The sequence below is a fragment of the Myotis nattereri genome (assembly GCF_964212035.1).
Source record: "Myotis nattereri genome assembly, chromosome: 12".
NCBI classification, from domain to species: Eukaryota; Metazoa; Chordata; class Mammalia; order Chiroptera; family Vespertilionidae; genus Myotis; species Myotis nattereri.
The window spans coordinates 40,199,455-40,224,245 of record NC_138087.1 but is presented as its reverse complement, the minus strand read 5'-3'; the positions used below and the strand labels follow the sequence as shown (position 1 = coordinate 40,224,245).

The 24,791-nt window shown below is 38.9% G+C and overlaps 1 protein-coding gene across 2 annotated transcripts in view; it reads right to left on the bottom strand.

The window, feature by feature from the left end:
• Positions 1 to 24,791, bottom strand: part of SMC5 (structural maintenance of chromosomes 5) — a 94,469-nt gene that overhangs the window by 32,293 nt on the left and 37,385 nt on the right. For both annotated transcript variants that reach the window (XM_081103880.1, XM_081103881.1), the window contains exons 9-10: positions 6,537 to 6,792; positions 3,655 to 3,809 (exon numbers count right to left, since the gene is read on the bottom strand). In XM_081103880.1, the coding sequence (XP_080960006.1) occupies positions 3,655 to 3,809; positions 6,537 to 6,792 (411 nt within the window). The remainder of the gene's footprint in view (positions 1 to 3,654; positions 3,810 to 6,536; positions 6,793 to 24,791) is intronic.

Here is a 24,791-nt window from a genome sequence, read left to right as displayed (position 1 = left end):
AGTACCTGGTGCATACTGGTTTTGGTATTATATAATAATAAAGTTCCTTTCTGGTCAACTCATTGAAAACACTGAAAGTCTTAGATTGTGATCTGTAAATAAAAACATTTCTTATCTGTCCCCAAACTTTTTTCTTCCTCATCTTTAAGAGGAATTAATATTATACATGGCAATAACTGGTATTACAAAAACACAAATAACTGAATAAAATTATGAAAATGAAAAAAACTAGCTATGAATTATAACTATTAGTAGTGTCTTCAGGAGATACCCAAGGCTAGTACCACTACAGCATAAAAACTTAATCATTTATTTAAAAATACCAGCTAATTAGACATTTCTGCATGCTGAGACTCAATGGTATTTGATGATACAAAGATAGGTCAGGAAAAATTTTCAAGAATTCAATCTATTTATCACAAATGATAAATATAATGAAAAGCACAGTACAACAGAGGTATATAAAAATGCTATCTAGGAAATTTAAAGGGAGAGATTAGCTCCAGCAGATAGAAATCAGCTTTCTTAAAAAAATAAATAAATAAATAAAAGGCTTTATAAATATATAAAATGCAGCACAGTAGTTAAAAGCCAAGATGTGACATCTGGGGTCAGACAGATGCCACTTTAAATCCTGTGCATAACCTTGAACTAAAATCTCTGAAAACTTTAGTTATTTCATCCTATAAATGGGTAAAGTAAATCAGCCTATACCTCATAGGAATAAATGTGAATTAAAAGAGATACAATAAAAAATTAGTGCAGCACTTGTTACATAAATGCTGTATAATATCACTATTTTAAATTATAGGATATCAATAGTATGGAAAAATGGAGAAAGATACACAATCAAACAAAATAAAATGAAAACCACATAAAATACTACTCCCTGGACATCAACACTATAAACATTTAGTGTCTATTTCTTCACAATTTTTTTTTTTTTGGGGGGGGGCACCAAATTACTTTATTGGAAAGAATAGCACAATTGAAAGAAAATGTATGTGGATATTTGCTCCAACTTATAGAAAGAGTAAGCAAAAGTAACCCCAATACGACTATAGGAAGTAGAAATTTTTTTTATAGCTATCAATAAGCGACCTACAACTTAGCTCTCATCATCATTCTCTCCCAGGGTGCGCTAGTCAGAGATACTCTGTTATGTCAGATTCTGGATCTCTCTTCTTGTGTAAGTTGGTTACATGGTCATTCAAATCTTTGATGGGTTTCACTTGCTAATTTAGGTAATACTTCTAAAGGAAGTCACAGAAGTGGGGAAGGGGGGCAGTTATTCACTGGCCAGTTTGTTCACTTCAGTAGTGACTGATTTGCACTTTTTTTCAAGTGTAATGCATACTCCCACTGCATTCATGGTCTGGTCTCCTGATATCCAGAAGGAAGATTTGGCCACCTGTTGGCTCTGCGGCTTATCAGTTTCTTAGCATGCTCCTTCTCATAAGATTGGTGAAGAAAATATTTGGTAAAGTTCTCCAAAGCCACATCTTCTTAGTCACAGTAGTAAGACAGACAGGTAGACATAGGAAGTGTATGTAGCACTCCAAGATGATCTGGTGGTTAATGACAGCATTCTGTTTCACAATTTTTAAAAATGAAATCTTTCTATACATCCTATTCTGTAGTCTTTTTAATAATTCATTAACATGCCACAAATGTCCTTTTATGTAAGTAGAGCCTGCAGCAACATTTTTAATGGCTACATAGTATTCCAATATAAGGACATAGAGTAATTCACGTAACTAACAATATCTTTGAAAACTTTGTTCTTTTGTCCCATCGTTCTGCTATTATAAACACTACTGTGGAATATAAGTGTAAAAACATTTTCCCACATTTTTCCAATTCATTATTGAAATTGTTAGAAATAACTCATGAAATCTGATTGCTAATTGACAAGTTATGTGACTAAAATTTTAAGTTTACATATTGTTAATTTGCTTATGAAGGTGAGTGCATTTCAACTTAATCTGGAAGGGTTAAGTGTGTATGGGAATACATTTGGAAGAAAGTGGTAGAAAAGGTGAAGGGTTATTCCAGGAAGGGTAAAAAAGCAGAGTCTATCATTGTATCTCAAAGATTTGTAAAATGACAATATATGCCAGCTAGTAATCCAAGTTAGTGATAGGCCACTATTAAAAAACCAAGTGACGAGAGGATAAAATATCTAATAAAGTTCGAAAGTACTATTTTGAAATTGGCATTTTAATAAAAATGTGTTGACAATCACACTTGACTGTAACTTATATTTAGGATCACAATATTTTTCCTTTTTAAAAAAATATGTTTTTATTGATTTTAGAGAGAGGAAGGGAGAGGGAAAGAGAGGCAGACACATTGATGAGAGAAACATCAACATGATTCGACTGCCTCCTGCACGCCCCCTACTGGGGATCGAGCTCACAACCCGGGCATGTGCCCTGACCAGGAATCGAACCAGTGACATCTTGGTGCATGGGTCAAAGCTCAACCACTGAGGCACACGGGCCAGGCACAATATTTTCTCCCAGTCCTTACCAAATCAATCAAATGGTACCTGGGTCCAAAATAGATATTCCCTTTTTGATCTACCAAAAATAGTCTAAATGATATACATCTTAACAAGAAAAGAATACAGTATTATGCATATTAATTTTGCTAATGTAATATAAGATGTAATGTTAAAAACTATATGAAATGATTTTTAATAAAGTATAACACAATCATAAGTTTTGGAAAATAGAACTTTTCATGAATCCTGCAAGGATCTATACTACATTCTTTTCTAAAGTACAAGAAATTATCTAACAAAAACCATCCTTAAGTTTATATTATGTATGTATAGCTATCATTACCAAAGAATGTGGATTTTACTTTTTGTGACCAAACTTATTATTTTAAATTTTACATGTAAATCTTCCTGTTAAACCCATGGCCACACTTCATTAGATGATTTACTAAATATAGCTCATCCTATTCTTGATGACCCACGATCATCAATAAGAACTATCAAAAGGCATGGATCTAGAGACATGGAAGCATGGAACAGAGTATGGAATCTCGGAGGGAAGGTAATCAACCAAAGACCTTGAATGCATAACCCATGGACCCAGGGCCTGGGGCGGGCTGGAGGAGTCAATGGAGGAAAAAAGGGAACATGTGTAATACTTTCAACAATAAAGATTTTTTAAAAAGAGCTAAGAAATGTTTATGAGGTCAATAAACTGTTGGTTTCACTCTCAGAATCTTCATAATGCTCTGTTTCTGTAGCAAATGATTTTCTTGTCTACCTTCTGTCAGGTACCTTATATCAACATGTATTTACAGCAGTTTTCTAACCCCTTTGGCAGCATTTAATCTACTGCCTGCTCTTAGCTAAGAATAGCAATTACAGAAGGAACCAGCTAACCACGCTAACTTTATACACAGTTCTTAGTCAATAAAGTGCCATTTTCATATTTCTTTCTAGAAAAAGTTCACAGGTGTATTGATCAAGGGCCCTTTAAAAAGCCTATGTATGGATTTAGCAGTATACCAGCTGCTGCAAGTCTGATAATGAAAAAACCAGGGGTATAAATAAGACTAAGAATTCTTAAAACAACAAAAATCTATGATTACAATAATAAAAATAACAGATTCTACATAAACAAAAGCTCTTACCATGAGCATTATGGGCTCATAGACTCTTTGCTTAAATTTGTCTCTGTTATTTCTCAGCCATAAAACAGCATCATATGTATCACGATATCTCTGTCTCAGCTTATCTTCCTTTTGATTCATAAGATTGTCAAATTGTACAATTTGATCATTGACACCTAAAATTGAAAATTGAAAAATGAAACAAAATATTGTTACCCTGAAAACTTTTATTAGTAAAATAATCTATTAATAATATAAAAAAAATATCTTAGATCCACAAATTACAAACACCACTTAGCAAGTACCCAGTACAGAAAGACCCATCCATAACAAAACATTCTCAAATTTCCAAATAGTTGGAATAAAAGGCGATTAAGCTATCAAAAATAAAAATAATAAAAATAGGTCAGATAAAAAGGAATGAGAAAACATTAGCCTTCCAATCAGAAGACAATCACAATAGGCGTTCAAAATTGAGAAAAATTATTTTTAACTTACCATTATATATACAACATTGAAGAAAAGGGATAATGAAAAAGATATTTTCTAGGATATCAAGATTCTAATATTAATTCCCTAGTAACCCTTCTTAGGAGGTTACCTGAAGATGTATTCTAACAAAATAAGGGAATAATGTAGGCAACCCCCCCCGCCCCCCACAAAAACAGGAGACATGAAATTCAGAAATAGCTTTATCCAACACAGAAAAGGATCTGAGAAAAATTCCAGATGACTGCCATGCAGAAGGTGTTGAAAACAATCAGTTTAGAAAGGACAAGGATGGCAGGCTCCAGAACTCAAGAGAATGCCTGATAAGATAGGTTGGTATTTTTTTTTCAATTTAAGAAAATGCTAAAACAAATGGTGCTTAAAAAGGTAAATTATAACCTTTAAAAACGCTATCAATGAAAGGAAATTAAATCATAATACAATACTATGAACCAGTTTCATTGTAATAATATGAATAATACTTAATATTTCTAGCTTACGAGTTAACCCATAAACAGAGCACATAAAACTTGATTGTTTAATAATTAATTCAACATAATTAATGATTAATAACTTCTCCACAAAATGTTTTCAGCCTTAACAATATAAAAACCAGAGTACAGATTAGAGAATTTAGAAGAAAGGAGGAAAGTAAAAAGAAAGGATGGGAGTATTTTTCTAATAGTCCTTCCTGTATTTTCAGCATATTCTTTTTAGCTAGTATTTTTAGCTTACAGTATACATTCAAGAAATAGTGACAACTGTTAAATGACAAAAAGAAAAATTATTCATAATACATATTAAATTTTAATGATTAATAACTAATAATAATCTCATTTGAGGAACTACAATAATAGGGAGGGGATTTATGAGCTTAAGCCTCATCTAAAGTAACAAAACATTAAGAGAAGATGTCTAAATATCATATGATCTCACTTATTTTTTTTTTTAAAATATATTTTATTGATTTTTTACAGAGAGGAAGGGAGAGAGATAGAGAGCTAGAAACATCGATGAGAGAGAGCTAGAAACATCGATGAGAGAGAAACATCGATCAGCTGCCTCCTGCACATCTCCCACTGGGGATATGCCTGCAACCCAGGTACATGCCCCCGACCGGAATTGAACCCGGGACCCTTCAGTCCGCAGGCCGACGCTCTATCCACTGAGCCAAACCGGTTTCGGCCACATGATCTCACTTAAATGTGAAATCTAATTGAGTATAATAAACTGACAAAATAGGTCCAAAGGCATGGATGCATAGGATAGATAGATCTCAGAGGGGAGTAGGGGAAGAATAAGAAGAGATTAACCAAAGAACTTATATACATACTAGAAGCCTGATGCACAAAATTCATGCACGGGCAGGGTCCCTAGGCCTGGCCAGCAATCAGGGCCGATTGGGCCTGTCTTCCCCTGACTGCCAGCGGGGGCCTTCCATCGTTCTACGCTGCCTCCTGGTGGTCAGCGCATGTCATAACAAGCGAACTCCCAGTAGGTCGAACTCCCAAGGGGACAATTTGCATATTAGCCTTTTACCATATAGGATTTGCGTAGCCTATGGACACAGACAATAATGTGGTGAAGGCCTGGGGTGGGGCAGGGGCTGAGTGTAGGAGGGTAAAGGGGGAGGGATGGGGAATAGCTGTAATAATGCCAACAATAAAAAAAAGTCTAAAATTGACAAATTAAGCTATGGTGAAAAAAGAATATGCTGAAAATACAGGAAGGACTATTAGAAAAAATTGTTGAAATAGATAAAAGTGCTTACTCTTGAGAGGGGTCTGGAGGTTAGCAACATGGTGGGCCTCCCTTCTGTTCTAGTTTTCTTTGTTTTTTAACTATACACATTGAATACTTTGATAAATATATAAAAATGGGTGCTTTTTGAAAAACTGATCTTATACTAGTATATATAGAGCAAAACGAATATGACATATCCTCTATTTGAATAATGCTATAGATCTATCCACATAGTCTACACGCAAGCATGTCAAACTAGTGGCCAGAGGGCTGCATGCCTTGTTTATCGCGAGTTTGACATGCTTCGAAGGAAAGAAAAGCAAAGATATAACTGGACAGGCTTCAAGGATGGAAAGTTTATGAAGGCTAGAATAAAAAGCTTAAATTTGATATGAGAAATAATAGTGAGTGACTTTGTAAAGAAAGCAAAGCAGTTTTAGAGAATTAAATAAACTGACATATCTGATTTAAGACAATGGCCAGCCACTGGCAAATGATACATGATAGCCATAGGTAATTAAGGCACTAAGTTCGAAGAACTGAGCTGAGCTTCCTCAACAGGGAGATCTGAATATTGAAAGACATGGTATCAGGGGGGGAAAAGAAAGCCCATCATCAGATATAGCTCCATTTTATAAACATCGCTTCATCCTAAGTTTAATAAAACTTACTCTTTTTCTCCTTCTCTAGAGTTTCCCTCTCTTTAAGCTTATCAATTATCTCGCTTTCACATGATTCCTTTTCATCTTGAACTCGTCTCAGATCATTTGTAATGTCATCGATCTGGGGTTGAAGATTCACACAGTTTTCTGTGGTCCTCAGTTCATTTTGCAAATCTTCTATCATTTTTCGGGTATTACTTATTCTCCTCTGTCGGTCAAGCTCTGCATTTTGTTTTACTGTTAAAGCCTGCTGAAGTTCCTCAATCTAATAAAACAAAAGACGGTTAGTACTGGAGATGGTTTTTTTTCTCCTAGTTTATAAGGCTTTTATAGTAATATAGTTTTTAAAATGTCAACAATCTAAGAACATGATTGTTTTACTCACTAAAACTTATCCTGCTCGAATCAGACTGTTACTCTTACCAGTTATTTATATCTTTACTTGTTCACTAATACATCCTAAGTACCTAGAGCAGTGTTTAACATATAGTTAACCTTCATTAAGTATTTGCTGAAAAAAAGAAATTATTTATAAAGCCAACCAAATATCTAGAAAGCATGTATTTACTTTCTAGATATTTATAGGAAGTAAATACATGCTTCATTCAGATCCTAACACTGAAATTAAGAGACACACAATATGATACTTTGAATAAAGTTAATAATAGAAATGATGATTATTTTACCCTATTAATTTTAAACTAAACTATTTTCTTCCAACAAAATTATTTTCTACTAACACTTCAAATTAATTGTGAGATTTTTAAACATCGACCTATATATTTAGATTTGTTAACTTACATTCAGGGTAAATTCTTTTTTTAAAAACCTATATCATATAAGTTGTCAGTGAAATTTTTGTCAAAACCAGACATAGTCTATCTAAGACAGAGTTAAGATTTTAAGACACACACACATAAACATAAATACACACTTATGCACCCACTTTATTAAATAAAATAGAATTTTATATCAAAATAGACAAGGCTAACACAACTCATAATTTGCCTATTAGCTCACTTTCTTTTCAAGTCACATTTATTCTCTCCTCATTATAAAATAACATACTGATTATAGAAAATATGGAAAATACAAAAATCTATAATCTTGCCTATTAACCAGGAGGTCAGGGTTTAGTTTCCTTCAGGGCACATGCCCATGTTGTGGGCTTGATCCCCAATAGGGGGCATGAAAGAGGCAACCAATCAATGATCTTTCTCATCACTGATGTTTCTCTCTCCCTCTTCTTTCCTCTTTGAAATCAACAGAGATATATTTTTAAAAATCTATATATAATCTTAATGAGTTTACACATTTCATTTTATTGCCTATCTATAGAACATATTTTACTAAATGGCATGACTAAAAACATAGTAAGAGCAGTTTCTCATTATCCTCATATGTCCTTGCAAAATAAAATTCTAATACGTACATAATGTCCTGTTATATGGACATATTACATTTTACATTTCTCTATTGTTGGAATGGGTTGGTATCAATTTCTTCTTCCTAAAAACTTAGCTTTGGAAGAGTTAAGATAATAAAAAAACATACGCCAAAATCCCCTCTCCTACACCAATGCACAGGAGAAAAAAATATTTGAAAAATTAGATATATCTGAAAATTAACAATATTCAATGGGTCTAAAAGAAGAAAGCAAACAAGAAGCCATAGAGTTCAGCCAGGGAAGTCCAAGCCATTCAGGAGAATAAATAGGCATATCATAGAAGAGAGGCATAGAATTAAGAATCACCAAACACATGAGGAAGTCCAATTCCATGAAAAACAAGAAATTTAAAATAATCTTGACCTCTCAGCAAAATGGAGACATCTTAGGTACCAAAAAATCATCCAAGAAACTACGATGACTAATCTCATTATACCCATGTTTATTAGCTCTGGCACATTAAGTTCAAGATTCCTAGATCACCAATCTTCACTAGGATACCATTTCTATTCTACTATCTTCCATTTCTCTTTTTGTACTAACTAAAATTTGGCTATTCCTGACATGCTTCTCCCTAGAGCCCTCTGAACTGTGACCTTTTCCTTCCATAATCCTTCAGAGTACTTTAGGACTCAAGAGGTGAGGAAGGTGTCCTGATTAATCTCCACTATACTGCTTCCTCCATTAACAGCCCCACTTCAGTTCCTTTGAAGACCATGTGATAAGACTTTAACACCATCATCTTTGTTGCTGGGTTATTACCTACCTCCCTCAGAATTCTTCCTTACCCTCTTCATTCAGTGATGACTTTAGTACCAGACTGACTCATTGTCGTCCTCTCCATCATTATGTCTGTCATCATGAGACTTCAACATACATACAGAAAAATAAATCTAACTCTTTGGCCTCTAAGTGTTCCTTGACTTCAACTTCAGCATCTCTCTCTCTCTCTCTCTCTCTCTCTCTCTCTCTCTCTCTCTCTCTCTCTCTCTATATATATATATATATATATATATATATATATATATATATATATAATTGATTTCAGAGAAGAAGGGAGAGAGAGATAAACATCTATGATGAGAGAGAACCATTGATTGGCTGCCTCCTGCACGCCCCCTGCCGGGGATCAAGCCCGCAACCCTGGCATATGCCCTTGACCGGAAATGAACCCGGGACTCTTCAGGACACAGGCCAACACTCTATCCACTGAGCCAAACCAGCTAGGGCAACTTCACCCATTTTACCTAAAACCTTCCTCCCTCATCCACCTTCTTTTACCGTTACATTCTAGATCATGTATATCTCCCTAAAACATACTACTTCTGAAAACTCTATATCCACAATCCTACTCTTTGATCACCATTTCCTTTCCTTCCATTTTATTTGCTATAGTATTCCTATTCCAACCATCCTTTGACCCCCATATGGTCCTACAATCCATTGACCTTAGTACCTTTTAAAAAAATCCATCACTTCTTTCCTTAACCTGCTAAGGTTCCAGAACCCTCCACTATAAACACTCCCTTGCAAAGACCTATCAACACACCACTAATCCTATTATCACACTGGCCAGGAGAAAGCCTAGTTCTTTTTAAACTTAACTATATACCTTCTATCTACTAGTATCTGTATTTAAGCAATTAAACTAATTGAAGAAAATCTCTAAAACCGGCCACACTTTAAATTAATGGCCACAAAACTTAAATACACACTTCAAACAACCTATTGCATTTCTCTAACAAATGTAGTTGTGATTTGTTACATTCTGAAAAGAGTCCACATCTTTCCCTCCTTCCTCAATCCTTTATTGCTACAGGCTCTCTACTCACTCAGCTAATGTTCTTGTCTTACATTTCCAATGGTATATTCAAAATCAGAGTTCTCTGATCAGAGTGCTTTTCCCATTTTCATATCTATCACCCTAACTTCCAGCAGTACTCACTCTGCTTTATCTTGTATAATGTAAGAGTTCTCATAGCTACCTAACTAAATCTAACCCTGCAAGGCTACTCCAAGCAGTGTTTCTCAAATTATTTATGAAGAACAATTTATAAAAAAATTTCAAGACATCACAAGCCAACTTTTATTAATTCCAATAAATTATTTTTTTTAAATACATTTTATTGATTTTTCACAGAGAGGAAGGGAGAGAGATAGAGTTAGAAACATCGATGAGAGAGAAACATCGATCAGCTGCCTCTTGTACATCCCCTACTGGGGATGTGCCCGCAACCCAGGTACATGCCCTTGATCGGAATCGAACCCGGGACCTCTCAGTCCGCAGGCCGACGCTCTATCCACTGAGCCAAACCGGTTTCAGCTACAATAAATTATTAACAATCATTTTGGTAAACTATCTGGCCTACAATATTCTATTTCTAGAATATTATCAAAGAGAAACAAAAATATATGTTCATAATTAAATGTATATGAAATACTTATGGAAGCTTTATTGATTATATCCCTAAAGCAAAAACAACCTAAATGCCCACCAATGGCAAATGAATAAACAAATTGTGATTTCAAGAAAAATGAAACAAACACAAACCAAAAAATACAACATATCAGAATTTGTGGACACAGCTAAACAGCAATGAGGAAAATTTATACTATTAAGTTCATACATAAGATGAAACATCTCAATCTGAACTTCTACCTTAAGAGCCTAAAAAAAGGAGCAAAATATACCTACTTACACAGAGAAAAGGAAATAATAAAGGTAAGAACAGATAGCAATAAAATTGAAAAGAGAAAAATCAATGAAACAAAAGACTGGTTCTTTAAAAAAACCCCACATTAAATTTAACAAAACTCTAGCAAGATTGAGAAAACAATCCTAAAACAAGTTACCAATATCATGAATGGACAGGGGTATCACTGTATCATTACAGACCTCAGACATCAAAAGGATAACTGGAGAATCTATAAACACATAAACTTAACAACTTAAGACAAAATGGACCAGTTCCTCAAAAAACACTAGAACAACTCATCCAACTTGAAATCGATTATTTGAACAGCTTTAACTATTAAGTTGAATTCATAACTTTAAACTCCACCTCAAAAATATCCAGATCCAGATAGTATCATTTGATAATTTTTCAGAATATTTAAAGGATAATTAACAATTCTACACAATCTCCCCAAAAAAACAGAAGAGGAGGAAACTCATTCATTCTCAACACAGGAATGGCATTTTCTGAACTTGATAAAGAACGCCTATAAAAAATTATAGCTAATATTATAGTCAACTAGAGGCCCGGTACATGGAATTCGTGCATTCTGGGGGGGGGTGGGGGGGGGGGGGGCTCAGCCTGGCCTGTACCCTCTCGCAGTCCGGGAGCCCTCGGGCATAGGACAGTGGTCGGTAAACTCATTAGTCAACACAGCCAAATATCAACAGTACAATGATTGAAATTTCTTTTGAGAGCCAAGTTTTTTAAACTTAAACTATATAGTTAGGTACATTGTTATTAACTTAATTAGGGTACGCCTAAGCTGGCCTTTGCTAAAAACATCCTCAATCTGATTGAGGTACGTTCGCTGAGGTCGACTCCTTCCAACTCTCCCATCCACACTCGTCTTGTATACTTGTTTCATCTATTCTTAAATTGATGACAAAAATACCGGTAGGATTTGCAGCTGGTTGGAAAAATACAGGTAACTTTATGCTTCGAGTAGGTACTTTTGTCACCCGCGCACGATTTGTAGACGCGACTAGCACTAACCACTGCACAATGAGACTGCTGACTGACTGGCTCACTCAACTCGTGCATGAATTACGCGCCTCCCCTGCGCTGCGTATCCCGCGGCCCGCCTGCACCGAGTCTCCTATGGCCTGACCCGACCAACACCCCCAACTTCTTTTTTTTTTAAAATATACTTTATTGGTTTTTTTTTACAGAGAGGAAGGGAGAGGGATAGAGAGTTAGAAACATCGATGAGAGAGAAACATCGATCAGCTGCCTCCTGCACACTCCCTACTGGTTATGTGCCCGCAACTAAGGTACATGCCCTTGACCGGAATCGAACCTGGGACCCTTGAGTCTATCCACTGAGCCAAACCGGTCAGGGCACCCCCCACTTCATCTAACACCATTTCTTCAAAATAGACTCACCCAGGCCGAAAACTGACTTCTGCGCATGGGCCACGAAGTTTCAATCGCACTGTACGTGTGCGCCTGCACGTGGTATTTTGTGGAAGAGCCACACTCAAGGGGCCAAAGAGCCGCATGTGGCTTGTGAGCCGCGGTTTGCTGACCACTGGCATAGGATGTCAGCTGGACATCCTTAGCAGTGCCGTGGAAGCGGGAGAGGCTCCCACCACTGCCGCTGGGCTCGCCAGCCTTAAGCCCAGCTTCTGGGTGAGCGGTGCTCACCCTGTGGGAGCACAATGACCACCAGGGGGAAGCTCCTGTGTTGAGTGTCTGCTCCTTGGTGGTCAGTGTGTGTCATAGTGACTGGTCGTTCCGCCATTCGGTCAATTTACATATTAGCCTTTTATTATATAGGATGGTGCAAAACTGAATGCTTTCCTCCTAAGATCAGGCAAAAGGCAAAAATGCCTAAACTTACCATTCTTATTCAACAGTGATGAAATTTTTAGCCAGTGCATAAGGAAAAAAAAAGAAAAAGAAATAAAAGGCATACAAATCAGAAAGGATGAAATAAAGCTGTCCTCATTTGTAGATGACATCAATGCCTATGTAGAAAATGCCAAGGAATTTATTAAAAGGAGAGGGTTAGAGAAAGATATAGACAGAAAGATATGGAAGAAGCCTGGACAATATTGCTCAATGGTTTGAACACTGACCAATAAACTAGGAGGTCGTGGTTTGATTCCAGATGAGGGCACATGCCTGGGTTGCAGGCTTGATCAGTAGGGGGTGTGCAGGAGGCAGCTGATCAATGATTCTCATCACTGATGTTTCTCTCTCTCTCTGAAATCAAAAATATATTAATGAAAAAAATGTGTTATTTAAGCTTTAAGAGTAATCAGTAGAATAGGTTTAGAATATATAACTTTAGAAAAAATAGATTAAGAAAATCTTGATCAGGAGCACAGGAGGAATCAACCGATGCAAAGCAAGTAGTAAACAGTAAATGTGAACTGGCTAAACTCCTTTACTATATGAAGCCCACTATATATTATTTATAGTAAATAAAATGAACCAAAACATGATCTAGAAAGAACAAAATAATAATGCTTAAAATCTAGGAAGCAAAAACTAATATAATTTAAAATAAATAGATAAATCTACACTCATAGGTATTGACACTTCAAAATTGAATAAATCAGGGAGAAACTAAGATGGCGGCATAGATAAACACCGGGAAATTGCTGCTTCCTGCAACAATTGATAAATGCATCAAAAACACAAGGTGGGCATCATCCAGAACTACAGGGGGGCTGGCTGAGTGTAAATTCTACAACTAGAAGGAAAGAAAAGCACACTGAGAGCCAGAGGAGCTGCGGAGGTGGAGTGCAGAGGTACGGGGGCTCGCGCGCGGAAAGGGTCTGGCACCTGAGAGCGCGGCTGTCTTTTTGAATCCGGAGGGAGACACAAGCTCCCGACGGCTCTGAAATCCGGTTCCGGGAAGTCTCTGGGAACCCAGGACTCATACGGGGGGAAACTGGACTTTCTGGCAGCGGGCGAGCTTGAGAGCGGCTTTCCCTCAGAGGTGCTTGCAACCATTGCCGGGACACTGGGACTCGCGACTCCTTAGGGCGGGGCTGAGGCTCCGCCATAGCTGCTCTCTCCGCCCTTTGATTCCTTGAGACCCCGCCCCGGCTGTGGCAGAGGCTTTTGCATATGAATGCCCTGGCCATTTGCAACCTGTAATTACCTAACAAACTGTAGCTGGGCAAGACAGACCTAGAACTTCCAAGAGAAGGCCCAAGGCCCCACAGCAGCTTGCATTGCTTCACAGCTGAGCCTCATCAGGGCACCTCCAAACTCCAAAAAAAGGAAGGGGAATCTGCAGTTCTCTTTATAGCTCCTGCTGTGTAACCTCAGGCAGAGGCTAAATTAGCACCTCCTTAGATCCAAGAGCCACTGTGCCCAGTGGTCAGAGGGGGGCCATCCAGATCACAACTCCTCAGATCCATAAGGGACACACTCAGGGTGCAGTCTCAGTGAGCACCAAAGCCCCACTGAAGCAAGTCTTGCCCCAGAAGGGTGTCTCCAGCACAGAAGTTCTCCCACTGCAGACACAGCTGATTCTTACTGCCAATTGGCCTGGAGGTCAATTCCACCCAGTGATCCTGCAACAACCAAGGCATAGCTACAACAAGACTGTGCACAAAGCCCACAAGGGGGTGCACCAAGAGTGTCCACCTCAGGTAACTGGGGAGGCTGAGCCACTGGGCCCTACAGGACACCTAGCACACAAAGCCACTCTATCAACACAGGGAAGCAGCCAAAATGCGAAGACAAAGAAACAGGTCACAAATGGCAGAAATGGAGGAAAGCAAACGACTGGATATAGAGTTCAAGGCCACATTTATAAGGTTTTTCAAGAATTTTATGGAAACCGCCGATAAATTTAATGAGTCCCTCAATAAGTATAATGAGACCATGGAGGACATGAAAAAGGACCAACTAGAAATTAAGCATACACTGACTGAAATAAAGAATAATCTACAGAGATCCAACAGCAGACAAGAGGATCCCAAGAATCAAGTCAAAGATTTGAAATACAAAGAAACAAAAAATACCCAACTGAAAAAGAAAAAAGAAAAGAGATTCCAAAAATATGAAAATAGTGTAAGGAGCCTCTGGGACAACTTCAAGCGTACCAACATCAGAATTATAGGGGTGCCAGAAGGAGAGAGAGGGCAAGATATTGAAAACCTTTTTGAAGAAATAATGACAGAAAACTTCCCCTACCTGGTGAAAGAAATAGACTTACAAGTCCAGGAAGCGCAGAGAACCCCAAACAAAAGTAATCCAAAGAGGACCACACCAAGACACATCATAATTAAAATGCCAAGAGCAAAAGACAAAGAGAGAATCTTAAAAGCAGCAAGAGAAAGACAGTCAGTTACCTACAAGGGAGTACCCATACGACTGTCAGCTGATTTCTCAACAGAAACCATGCAGGCCAGAAGAGAGTGGCAAGAAATATTCAAAGTGATGAATAGCAAGAACCTACAACCAAGATTACTTTATCCAGCAAAGCTGTCATTCAGAATAGAAGGTCAGATAAAGAGCTTCACGGATAAGAAAAAGCTAAAGGAGTTCATCTCCACTAAACCAGCATTATATGAAATGCTGAAAGGTATTCTTTAAGAAGAGGAAGAAGAAAGGAACTCTTACCATTTGCCACAGCATGGATGGAACTGGAGAGCGGATAAATACCATATGATCTCACTCATTTGTGGAATATAATGAACAACATAAACTGATGAACAAGGACTGATCCAGAGACGGAGAGGCATTGATTGGACTGTCGGGCTTTGGAGGGAGGGTAGGGGAGGGTGGGGGTAAGGGGGAAAGATCAACCAAAGGACTTACATGCAGGCATATAGGCCTAACCAATGGACACGGACAACGGGGGGGTGGGTGAGGGCATGAGTGGGGGGGGGGGTGTAGAGGGTAACGTGGGGACAAGGACACATATGTAATATCTTAATCAATAAAAATATATTTAAAAAAAATTGAATAAATCAGAAAGATAAAAAAAATAAGTAGGACATTTGTGTAAATATAATTATAGTAAGCCTATTCTAACATATATCTCCATACCTAAAGGCAAACTACATATTCTTTTAAATTATACATAGAACATGTATAAAACTAAATATAAAAGTCCAAAGAGGTCTTAAAAAATTCTAAAATGAAGTTATCAAGAGCACATTTATTGAGGAGAACCAAGATGGCGGCATAGGTTAACGCCGGAGTTTGCTGCTTTGAACAACTACTTCAAAAGTGAAACTAAAAGACGGAGGGACATCACCCAGAACCACTGGAACGCCGGCTGAGTGGAAGTCCTACAACTAGGAGGAAAGAGAAACGCATACGGACACTCAGAGGAGGCGCAGTGCTGAAGTCAAATTCTGAGGTGCGGAGTGCGCGCGCAGAGCGGGCTGGCGGCGGAGGGCGCGGTTGGCGTTTTCAATCGGGAGGGAGTCGCAGACTCTGAAGCTCCAGATCCGGGCGAGTCTTTAGGGACCCAGACTCAAACGGGAGAAGCGGGTCTGCCTGGCTTCGGTCAGAGCGAGTGCAGCTTTCTCTCTGAGGTTTGCAGCCGTTGCTGGGACTCAGAGAGGCAGAGCCCCTGGGGACAGGACTGAGAGCGGCCATAACTGCTCTCTCCAGCCCACCCTGTTGATCCTGTGTGACCCGCCCCGCCCAAGCCCTGCACAGAGGCATTTGCCGGATAGCCTCAGGCAAAGGCTAGATTAGCACCTCCCTAGAGGACAGAAGTTCTCTCACTGCAGACACAGCTGATTCTCACAGCCACTTGGCCTGGAGGTCAAACCCTCCCTGGAATTAGCTACAACAATCAAAATTTAACTATAAGACCACGAACAAAGACCACTAGGGGGTGCATCAAGGAAGCATAAAAAAATGCGGAGACAAAGAAACAGGACAAAATTGTCAATGGAAGATATAGAGTTCAGAACCACACTTTTAAGGTCTCTCAAGAACTGTTTAGAAGACGCCGATAAACTTAATGAGATCTACAAGAAAACTAATGAGACCCTCGATGTTATATTGGGGAACCAACTAGAAATTAAGCATACACTGACTGAAATAAAGAATATTATACAGACTCCCGACAGCAGAACAGAGGAGCGCAAGAATCAAGTCAATGATTTGAAATGCGAGGAAGCAAAAAACACCCAACCGGAAAAGCAAAATGAAAAAAGAATCCAAAAATGCGAGGATAGTGTAAGGAGCCTCTGGGACAGCTTCAAGCGTACCAACATCAGAATTATAGGGGTGCCAGAAGATGAGAGAGAGCAAGATATTGAAAACCTATTTGAAGAAATAATGACAGAAAACTTCCCTCACCTGGTGAAAGAAATGGACTTACAGGTCCAAGAAGCGCGCAGAACCCCAAACAAAAGGAATCCAAAGAGGACCACACCAAGACACATCATCATTAAAATGCCAAGAGCAAAAGATAAAGAGAGAATCTTAAAAACAGCAAGAGAAAGAAACTCAGTTACCTACAAGGGAATACCCATACGACTGTCAGCTGATTTCTCAACAGAAACTTTGCAGGCCAGAAGGGAGTGGCAAGAAATATTCAAAGTGATGAACACCAAGAACCTACAACCAAGATTACTTTATCCAGCAAAGCTATCATTCAGAATTGAAGGTCAGATAAAGAGCTTCACAGATAAGGAAAAGCTAAAGGAGTTCATCACCACCAAACCAGGATTATATGAAATGCTGAAAGGTATCCTTTAAGAAGAGGAAGAGGAAGAAAAAGGTAAAGATACAAATTATGAACAACAAATATGCATCTATCAACAAGTGAATCTAAGAATCAAGTGAATAAATAATCCGATGAACAGAATGAACTGTTGATTATAATAGAATCAGGGACATAGAAAGGGAATGGACTGACTATTCTTGGGGGGGAAAGGGGTGTGGGAGATGCGGGAAGAGACTGGTCAAAAATCGTGCACCTATGGATGAGGACAGTGGGTGGGGAGTGAGGGCGGAGGGTGGGGCAGGAACTGGGAGGAGGGGAGTTATGGGGGGGAAGAAAGAGGAACAAATGTAATAATCTGAACAATAAAGATTTAATTAAAAAAAAAAAAAAAAAAGAGCACATTTATTGCCAGGCCAGTGTGGCTTAGTGGTTGAGCACTGACCTACGAACCAAGAGGTCACAGCTGAATTCCTGGTCAGGGTACATGCCTGGGTTATGGGCATGTTTGGAGGTTCTTCCAAAAATTAAAAATAAAACTAGCATGATCTAGCAATTCCACTTCTGGGTATTTATCTGAAGAAAACAAAAATACCTAACTTAAAAATACATATGGAAGGGAGAGAAAATGGCGGAGGTTTAGACAGACGTGTCGGTGCCTTGTCCCGGAGCAGATAAGGGCGGGCAGCTGAAACGGGTAGCATACAGCCCAAATAAGCAGAGGAGATTCAGCTGAGACAGTCTGCAGCCAGGAAAGACAGAGAAATCCTAGATAAAGGGAACGGTTAGAGGCTGAGGCTGAAACCTCTCCAGGTGCGCCGGCACAGCCGCGGAGACCGTGCCATCTTGGGTGACTGTCGCCGGCATCCAGAGACCAGCTACTAATCCGGCAACAACGGCTCTCAAGCAGCGCGACTACGTGAACTCGGAGGAACTCTGCTTCTCCCCACAGAAAGGTTAGACTTTCCCCAAAGGTGCGGTTTGCAGTTTAGGTTGGAGAGTGGAACGCGCGCAGGGGGGTGGGGGCTCTGCGCCCCACAAAGACCGCGGCCGTTGGAGCCAGCGTGACCCACGAGTGTGGAAGGGCACCCCCAGGGCTGCTGGCAGAAGGGAACGCTATAAATAAGCCCACAGTTGGACGGGACACAAACGGGCAGCCTCAGATTACGCCAGTTTGCCGGCTACTCGGTGCCAGGAGCCAGAGCGCGCGCAGAGACTTCGCGCAGATTTGGAAGGTGAAGCGTTGCGAGTTCGCACAACTTCCCAGGCTCTTAAATCTGTGCGTTTGATTGTTGAACCCAGTGCAAGGGACTACCCAGTTGGGGTCAGTCACAGAGCTTGTAAGGGAAGGCTGTTTTGGGGGAGCCTGGGAAACAGAGCGGGGAGTGACTACTGGAAAACCAGCTCTGGGCGGAGGACATTCCCAAACCAGCTTCCGGTACAATAGAGAACACCTGGTCAGAGAGGTCCTATACCCTCGGAGGTCAATCCCGACGCACTGCCACCCAGAGGCAGAGCCACGAACTGACTCTTCTGTAAATACAGATAAGGGCTGTCTGGGAAACCAATGTAGCCTGACTTAAAATCAGGACTGTGGCTTACAACACAGAGGAACAGTGTATCAGAGGAAAATTCAACATTCTCCTGAATACCTGGTGTGCCAAAAAGAGGAGCAGAAGATCTGAAGCACCTTCATTACAGCCCATTTTTTTTTAATTATTTTTTTTTAATTATTGTTTCACCTTTTAACTAAGAAACCATTTATTTTCTTTTTTCATCACCTGATATTACCCTTTTAATTACTGCATTTTTATTTTTAACCAGTATTATTACTGCTGCCATTTTACCATTTTTTTTTTAAAGTGTCATTTTATTTTCTCTTTATTTTATTTTGGGACTAAGGTTCTCCATTCTATTTTCATCATTCCTTTAGCATCATTTTCCTCTACCTCAATTGTGCTGCTGTGCTAAAACTCTCTTCCCCACTTTTCCCCTTTTGCTGTCCTGTTTCTCTTACCCTATTCCTGCTTTAGATTTTTCCTATTCTTCATATGCCCTGTCTAAATTTCACCCTACTTATATATCCCTTTTCCAATCACCTGCTCTAAATCCTTATCCACCTCTCCCTTATCTTTCTTCACTATCCAAATTTTTTATTCTCTCCTTTTCTCTATTGTTCTGTTGTTGCTTGCTCGATTGTTGAGTATATTGTGTTTTTTTTTCTTTTCTTTTCTTTAAGAATTTTATGTGAGGTTGTTCTGCTTTTTCTTTTTCTTTTTCTGTCTACCATTCCCCCTCCCCACCCCACCCCCGGCCAGTTATTTTTGTGCTTCTGCTTTCCCTTGCCTCACTTGATATTATTGGCTGTTTGTAGTTTGTATTCACTCCAGAGATCCGTTGCTGGAATTTGTTGGGATTAGTGGCGGTTCAATCGGAGTTTTCTCCTCATATGAATAGTCTCCTCCCCTCTTCTACTTCATTCTATTTTTCTTTTTTTTTCTTTTTCTTCTTTTTTTTTTCTTCTCTTTTTTCTGTTTTTCTCTCTATCTTTTTTTCTTCTTTCTTCCTTACCCCCCAACTCTCTTAGCTTGGGTGGCCATCTTTATTTGGGGTTATTAATACCGTAATTCATTTGTGTTCAGTGCCTGGTACGTTGTGCCTTGTTGTGTTGTATTTTGTGCCTTTAAATCAACGCAGCAGATCCAAGCAACAGCGGCCTCCTGATCTCCACACACTCTGTCTGAGGAACAGCTGCTGTGGGTGAAGCCTCCCTCCACCAGCCAAAAGAGCCACAACAGCTGTGAACAGCACCCATCAGAAGACCCGCTAACAACAGAGGAGCAGCTGCTACCACAACCGCCCAAGGAGCAACCACAGCCCAAGGAACCACTGCCACCTAGGGAGCAGCCACTGAACGACTCAATATCTATATACATCAGTGAGATCAAACATGGGTAGACAAAGAAATCCCCAAAGGAAAGAAAAGGAGGACTCACCAGAAAAGCAGCTAAGTGATACAGAGGCATACAACATGACAGAAAAAGAATTCAGAATAAGGGTCCTAGAGTGCATACACCGGATGGAGGAAAAAATCGACAACTTATCCAAGAAGCAAGAAGAAACAGATGAAAAAATCGACAACTTAACTAAAACCCAAGAAGAAATGAAGTGCGATATAGCTGCAATAAAGAACACCATTGAAAGTATCAACAGTAGACTAGGAGAAGCGGAAGACCGAATTAGTGAATTAGAAGACAGGGAAGCAAAACACACCCAAACTGTACTTCAGTTGGAGAAAAAAATTAAAAGACAGGAGGAGAGCCTAAGGGAGCTTTGGGACAACATGAAACGAAACAACATACGAATAATAGGGGTGCCAGAACAACAGAAAGAGGAACAAGGATTAGAAAACCTATTGGAAGAAATAATATCAGAAAACTTCCCTGAGGTGGGGAAGAAAAAAGTCACACAAGCCCAGAGAGTCCCAAGCAAGGTGAACCCGAAAAGACCCACACCAAGACACATCATAATTACCATGGCAAATGTTCAGGACAAAGAGAGAATCTTACAGGCTGCAAGAGAGAGACGGAAAGTTACATACAAGGGATCTCCCATTAGATTATCAAATGATTTCTCAACAGAAACACATCAGGCCAGAAAAGAATGGACGGAAATTTACAAAGTGATGCAAAGCAAAGGACTGAATCCAAGAATACTCTATCCAGCAAGGCTATCATTCAAAATTGAAGGGGAAATAAGAAGCTTCACAGACAAAAAAAGGCTAAGGGAGTTTATCACCACCAAGCCAGCAATGCAAGAAATGCTAAAGGGACTGGTGTAAAAAGAAGAAATAAAAATCCCAGAAAGAAAACAGCCACACACACAAAAAAAGAAATGGCTACAAACAAGTACCTTTCAATAATAACTTTAAATGTAAACGGGCTAAATGCTCCAACCAAAAGATATCGAGTGGCTGAATGGATAAAAAATCATGACCCATACATTTGCTGTCTACAAGAGACCCACCTCATTAGAAAGGACTCACACAGACTGAAAGTGAAGGGATGGAAAAATATCTTTCAGGCTAATGGAAAAGAAAAGAAAGCTGGGGTAGCAATACTTATATCGGACAAAATAGACCTCAAAGTGAAGGCCATAACAAGAGATACGGAAGGCCACTTCATAATACTAAAAGGATCAATACAACAAGAAGATATAACCCTGATAAACATATATGCACCCAATGCAGGAGCACCCAAATACATAAAAAATCTTCTGGAAGATATCAAAGGAGAGATCGACAACAATACAATCATAGTAGGGGACTTTAATACACCACTGTCATCACTGGATAAGTCCTCTAGACAAACAATCAGCAAAGATACAGCAATACTAAATGACTCACTAGATCAGATGGACTTAATAGACATCTTCAGAACACTTCACCCCAGTGCCACGGAATATACATTCTACTCAAGTGCTCATGACACATATTCAAAAATAGACCATATATTGGGTCACAAGCAAAGTATCCCCAAATTCAAGAAGATTGAAATCATAAAAAGCGTCTTCGCAGACCACGATGGCATAATATTAGAAATAAACTGCAATAAAAACAACCCAAAATACTCAAACACCTGGAAGCTGAATAGCATGCTATTAAATATTGATTGGGTTACCAATGAAATCAAAGAAGAAATTCAAAACATCCTGGAAACTAATGACAATGAAAACACAACAATCCAAAACCTATGGGACACAATGAAAGCAGTCCTGAGAGGGAAGTTTATAGCTCTACAGGCCTATCTCAAAAAACAAGAAAAAATGGTAGTAAATCAGCTAACTCTACAACTCAAAGAATTAGAAAGAGAGCAACAAGAAAACCCCAGAGTGAGCAGAAGGAAGGAGATAATAAAGATTAGATCAGAAATAAATAACATAGAGACCAAAAAAATAATACAGAAAATCAATGAAACCAAGAGCTGGTTCTTCGAAAGGATAAACAAGATTGACAAACCTCTAGCCAGACTCACCAAGAAGCAAAGAGAGAGGACCCAAATAAACAAAATCAGAAATGAAAGAGGTGAAATAACAACAGACCCCACAGAAATACAAATGATTGTTAAAAAATACTATGGGCAGCTCTACTCCAACAAACTAGACAACATGGAGGAAATGGACAAATTCCTAGAAAAATACAACATTCCAAAACTCAATCAGGAAGAATCTAAAACTCTCAACAGGCCAATAACTATGGAAGAAATTGAAGCAGTCATCAAAAAGCTTCCAGCAAACAAAAGCCCAGGACCAGACGGCTTCACAGGGGAGTTTTACCAAACATTCAAGGAAGAACTAAAACCTATCCTCCTCAGACTACTACAAAAAATTCAAGAGGAAGGAACACTTCCAAGCTCATTCTATGAAGCCAGCATCACCCTAATACCAAAACCAGGTAAAGACAACACAATGAAAGAGAATTACAGGCCAATATCCCTCATGAACATAGATGCCAAAATCCTCAACAAAATCTTAGCAAATCGGATCCAGCAGTACATCAGAAAGATCATACACCATGACCAAGTAGGATTTATCCCAGGGATGCAAGGATGGTACAATATCCGCAAATCAATAAACGTGATACATCACATAAACAAATTGAAAGAAAAAAACCACATGGTCTTATCAATTGATGCAGAAAAAGCATTTGACAAAATTCAACACCCATTTTTGATAAAAACTCTCAGCAAGGTGGGAGTAGGAGGATCATACCTCAACATAATAAAAGCCATATATGACAGGCCCACAGCCAACATCATTCTCAATGGACAAAAACTTACACCATTTCCCCTAAGAACAGGAACAAGACAGGGATGCCCCCTCTCACCACTCCTGTTCAACATAGTACTGGAAGTGTTAGCCATTGCAATTCGGCAAGAAGAAGAAATAAAAGGCATCCAAATTGGAAAAGAGGAAGTAAAACTGTCCTTATTTGCAGACGACATGATATTATACATACAAAACCCTAGAGACTCCATCAAAAAGCTACTAGACTTAATACATGAATTTGGCAATGTAGCAGGATACAAAATTAACCCCAAGAAATCTGAGGCATTTCTATACACCAATAGTGAACTTTCAGAAAGAGAGATTATAAAAACAATCCCGTTTACCATCGCACCAAAAAAACTAAGCTACCTAGGAATAATCTTAACTAAAGAGGTAAAAGACCTCTACTCAGAAAACTACAGGACGTTGAAAAAAGATATAGAGGAAGACATAAACAGATGGAAGAACATACCGTGTTCATGGATTGGTAGAATCAACATCATTAAAATGTCCATACTACCCAAAGCAATCTATAAATTCAATGCACTTCCCATTAAAATACCAACGGCATACTTCAGAGATCTAGAACGAACTCTCCAAAAATTCATCTGGAATAAAAAAAGACCCCGAATAGCTGCAGCAATCCTGAAAAAGAACAAAGTAGGTGGGATCTCAATACCAGATATCAAGTTGTATTACAAAGCCACTGTTCTCAAAACTGCCTGGTACTGGCACAAGAATAGGCATATAGATCAATGGAATAGAATAGAGAGCCCAGAAATCGGCCCGAACCAATATGCTCAATTAATATTTGACAAAGGAGGCAAGAACATACAATGGAGCCAAGATAGTCTCTTCAATAAATGGTGTTGGGAAAATTGGACAGATATATGCAAGAAAATGAAACTAGACCACCAACTTACACCATACACAAAAATAAACTCAAAATGGATAAAGGACTTAAATGTACGACAGGAAACCATAAAAATTCTAGAAGAATCCAAAGGCAACAAAATCTCAGACATATGCCGAAGCAATTTCTTCACTGATACAGCTCCTAGGGCACTTGAAACTAAAGAGAAAATGAACAAATGGGACTACATCAAAATAAAAAGCTTCTGCACAGCAAAAGAAACCATCAACAAAACAACGAGAAAACCCACTGTGTGGGAAAACATATTTGCCAATGTCATATCTGATAAGGGCCTAATCTCCAAAATCTATAGGGAACTCATACAACTTAACAAAAGGAAGATAAACAATCCAATCAAAAAATGGGCAAAGGACCTAAATAGACACCTTTCAAAAGAGGACATTCAGAAAGCCAAGAGACATATGAAAACATGCTCAAAGTCACTAATCATCCGAGAGATGCAAATCAAAACAACAATGAGGTACCATCTCACACCTGTCAGACTGGCTATCATCAACAAATCAACAAACGACAAGTGCTGGAGAGGATGTGGAGAAAAAGGAACACTTGTGCACTGCTGGTGGGAATGCAGACTGGTGCAGCCACTATGGAAGACAGTATGGAGTTTCCTTAAAAAACTGAAAATGGAACTCCCATTTGACCCTGTGATCCCACTTCTAGGAATATA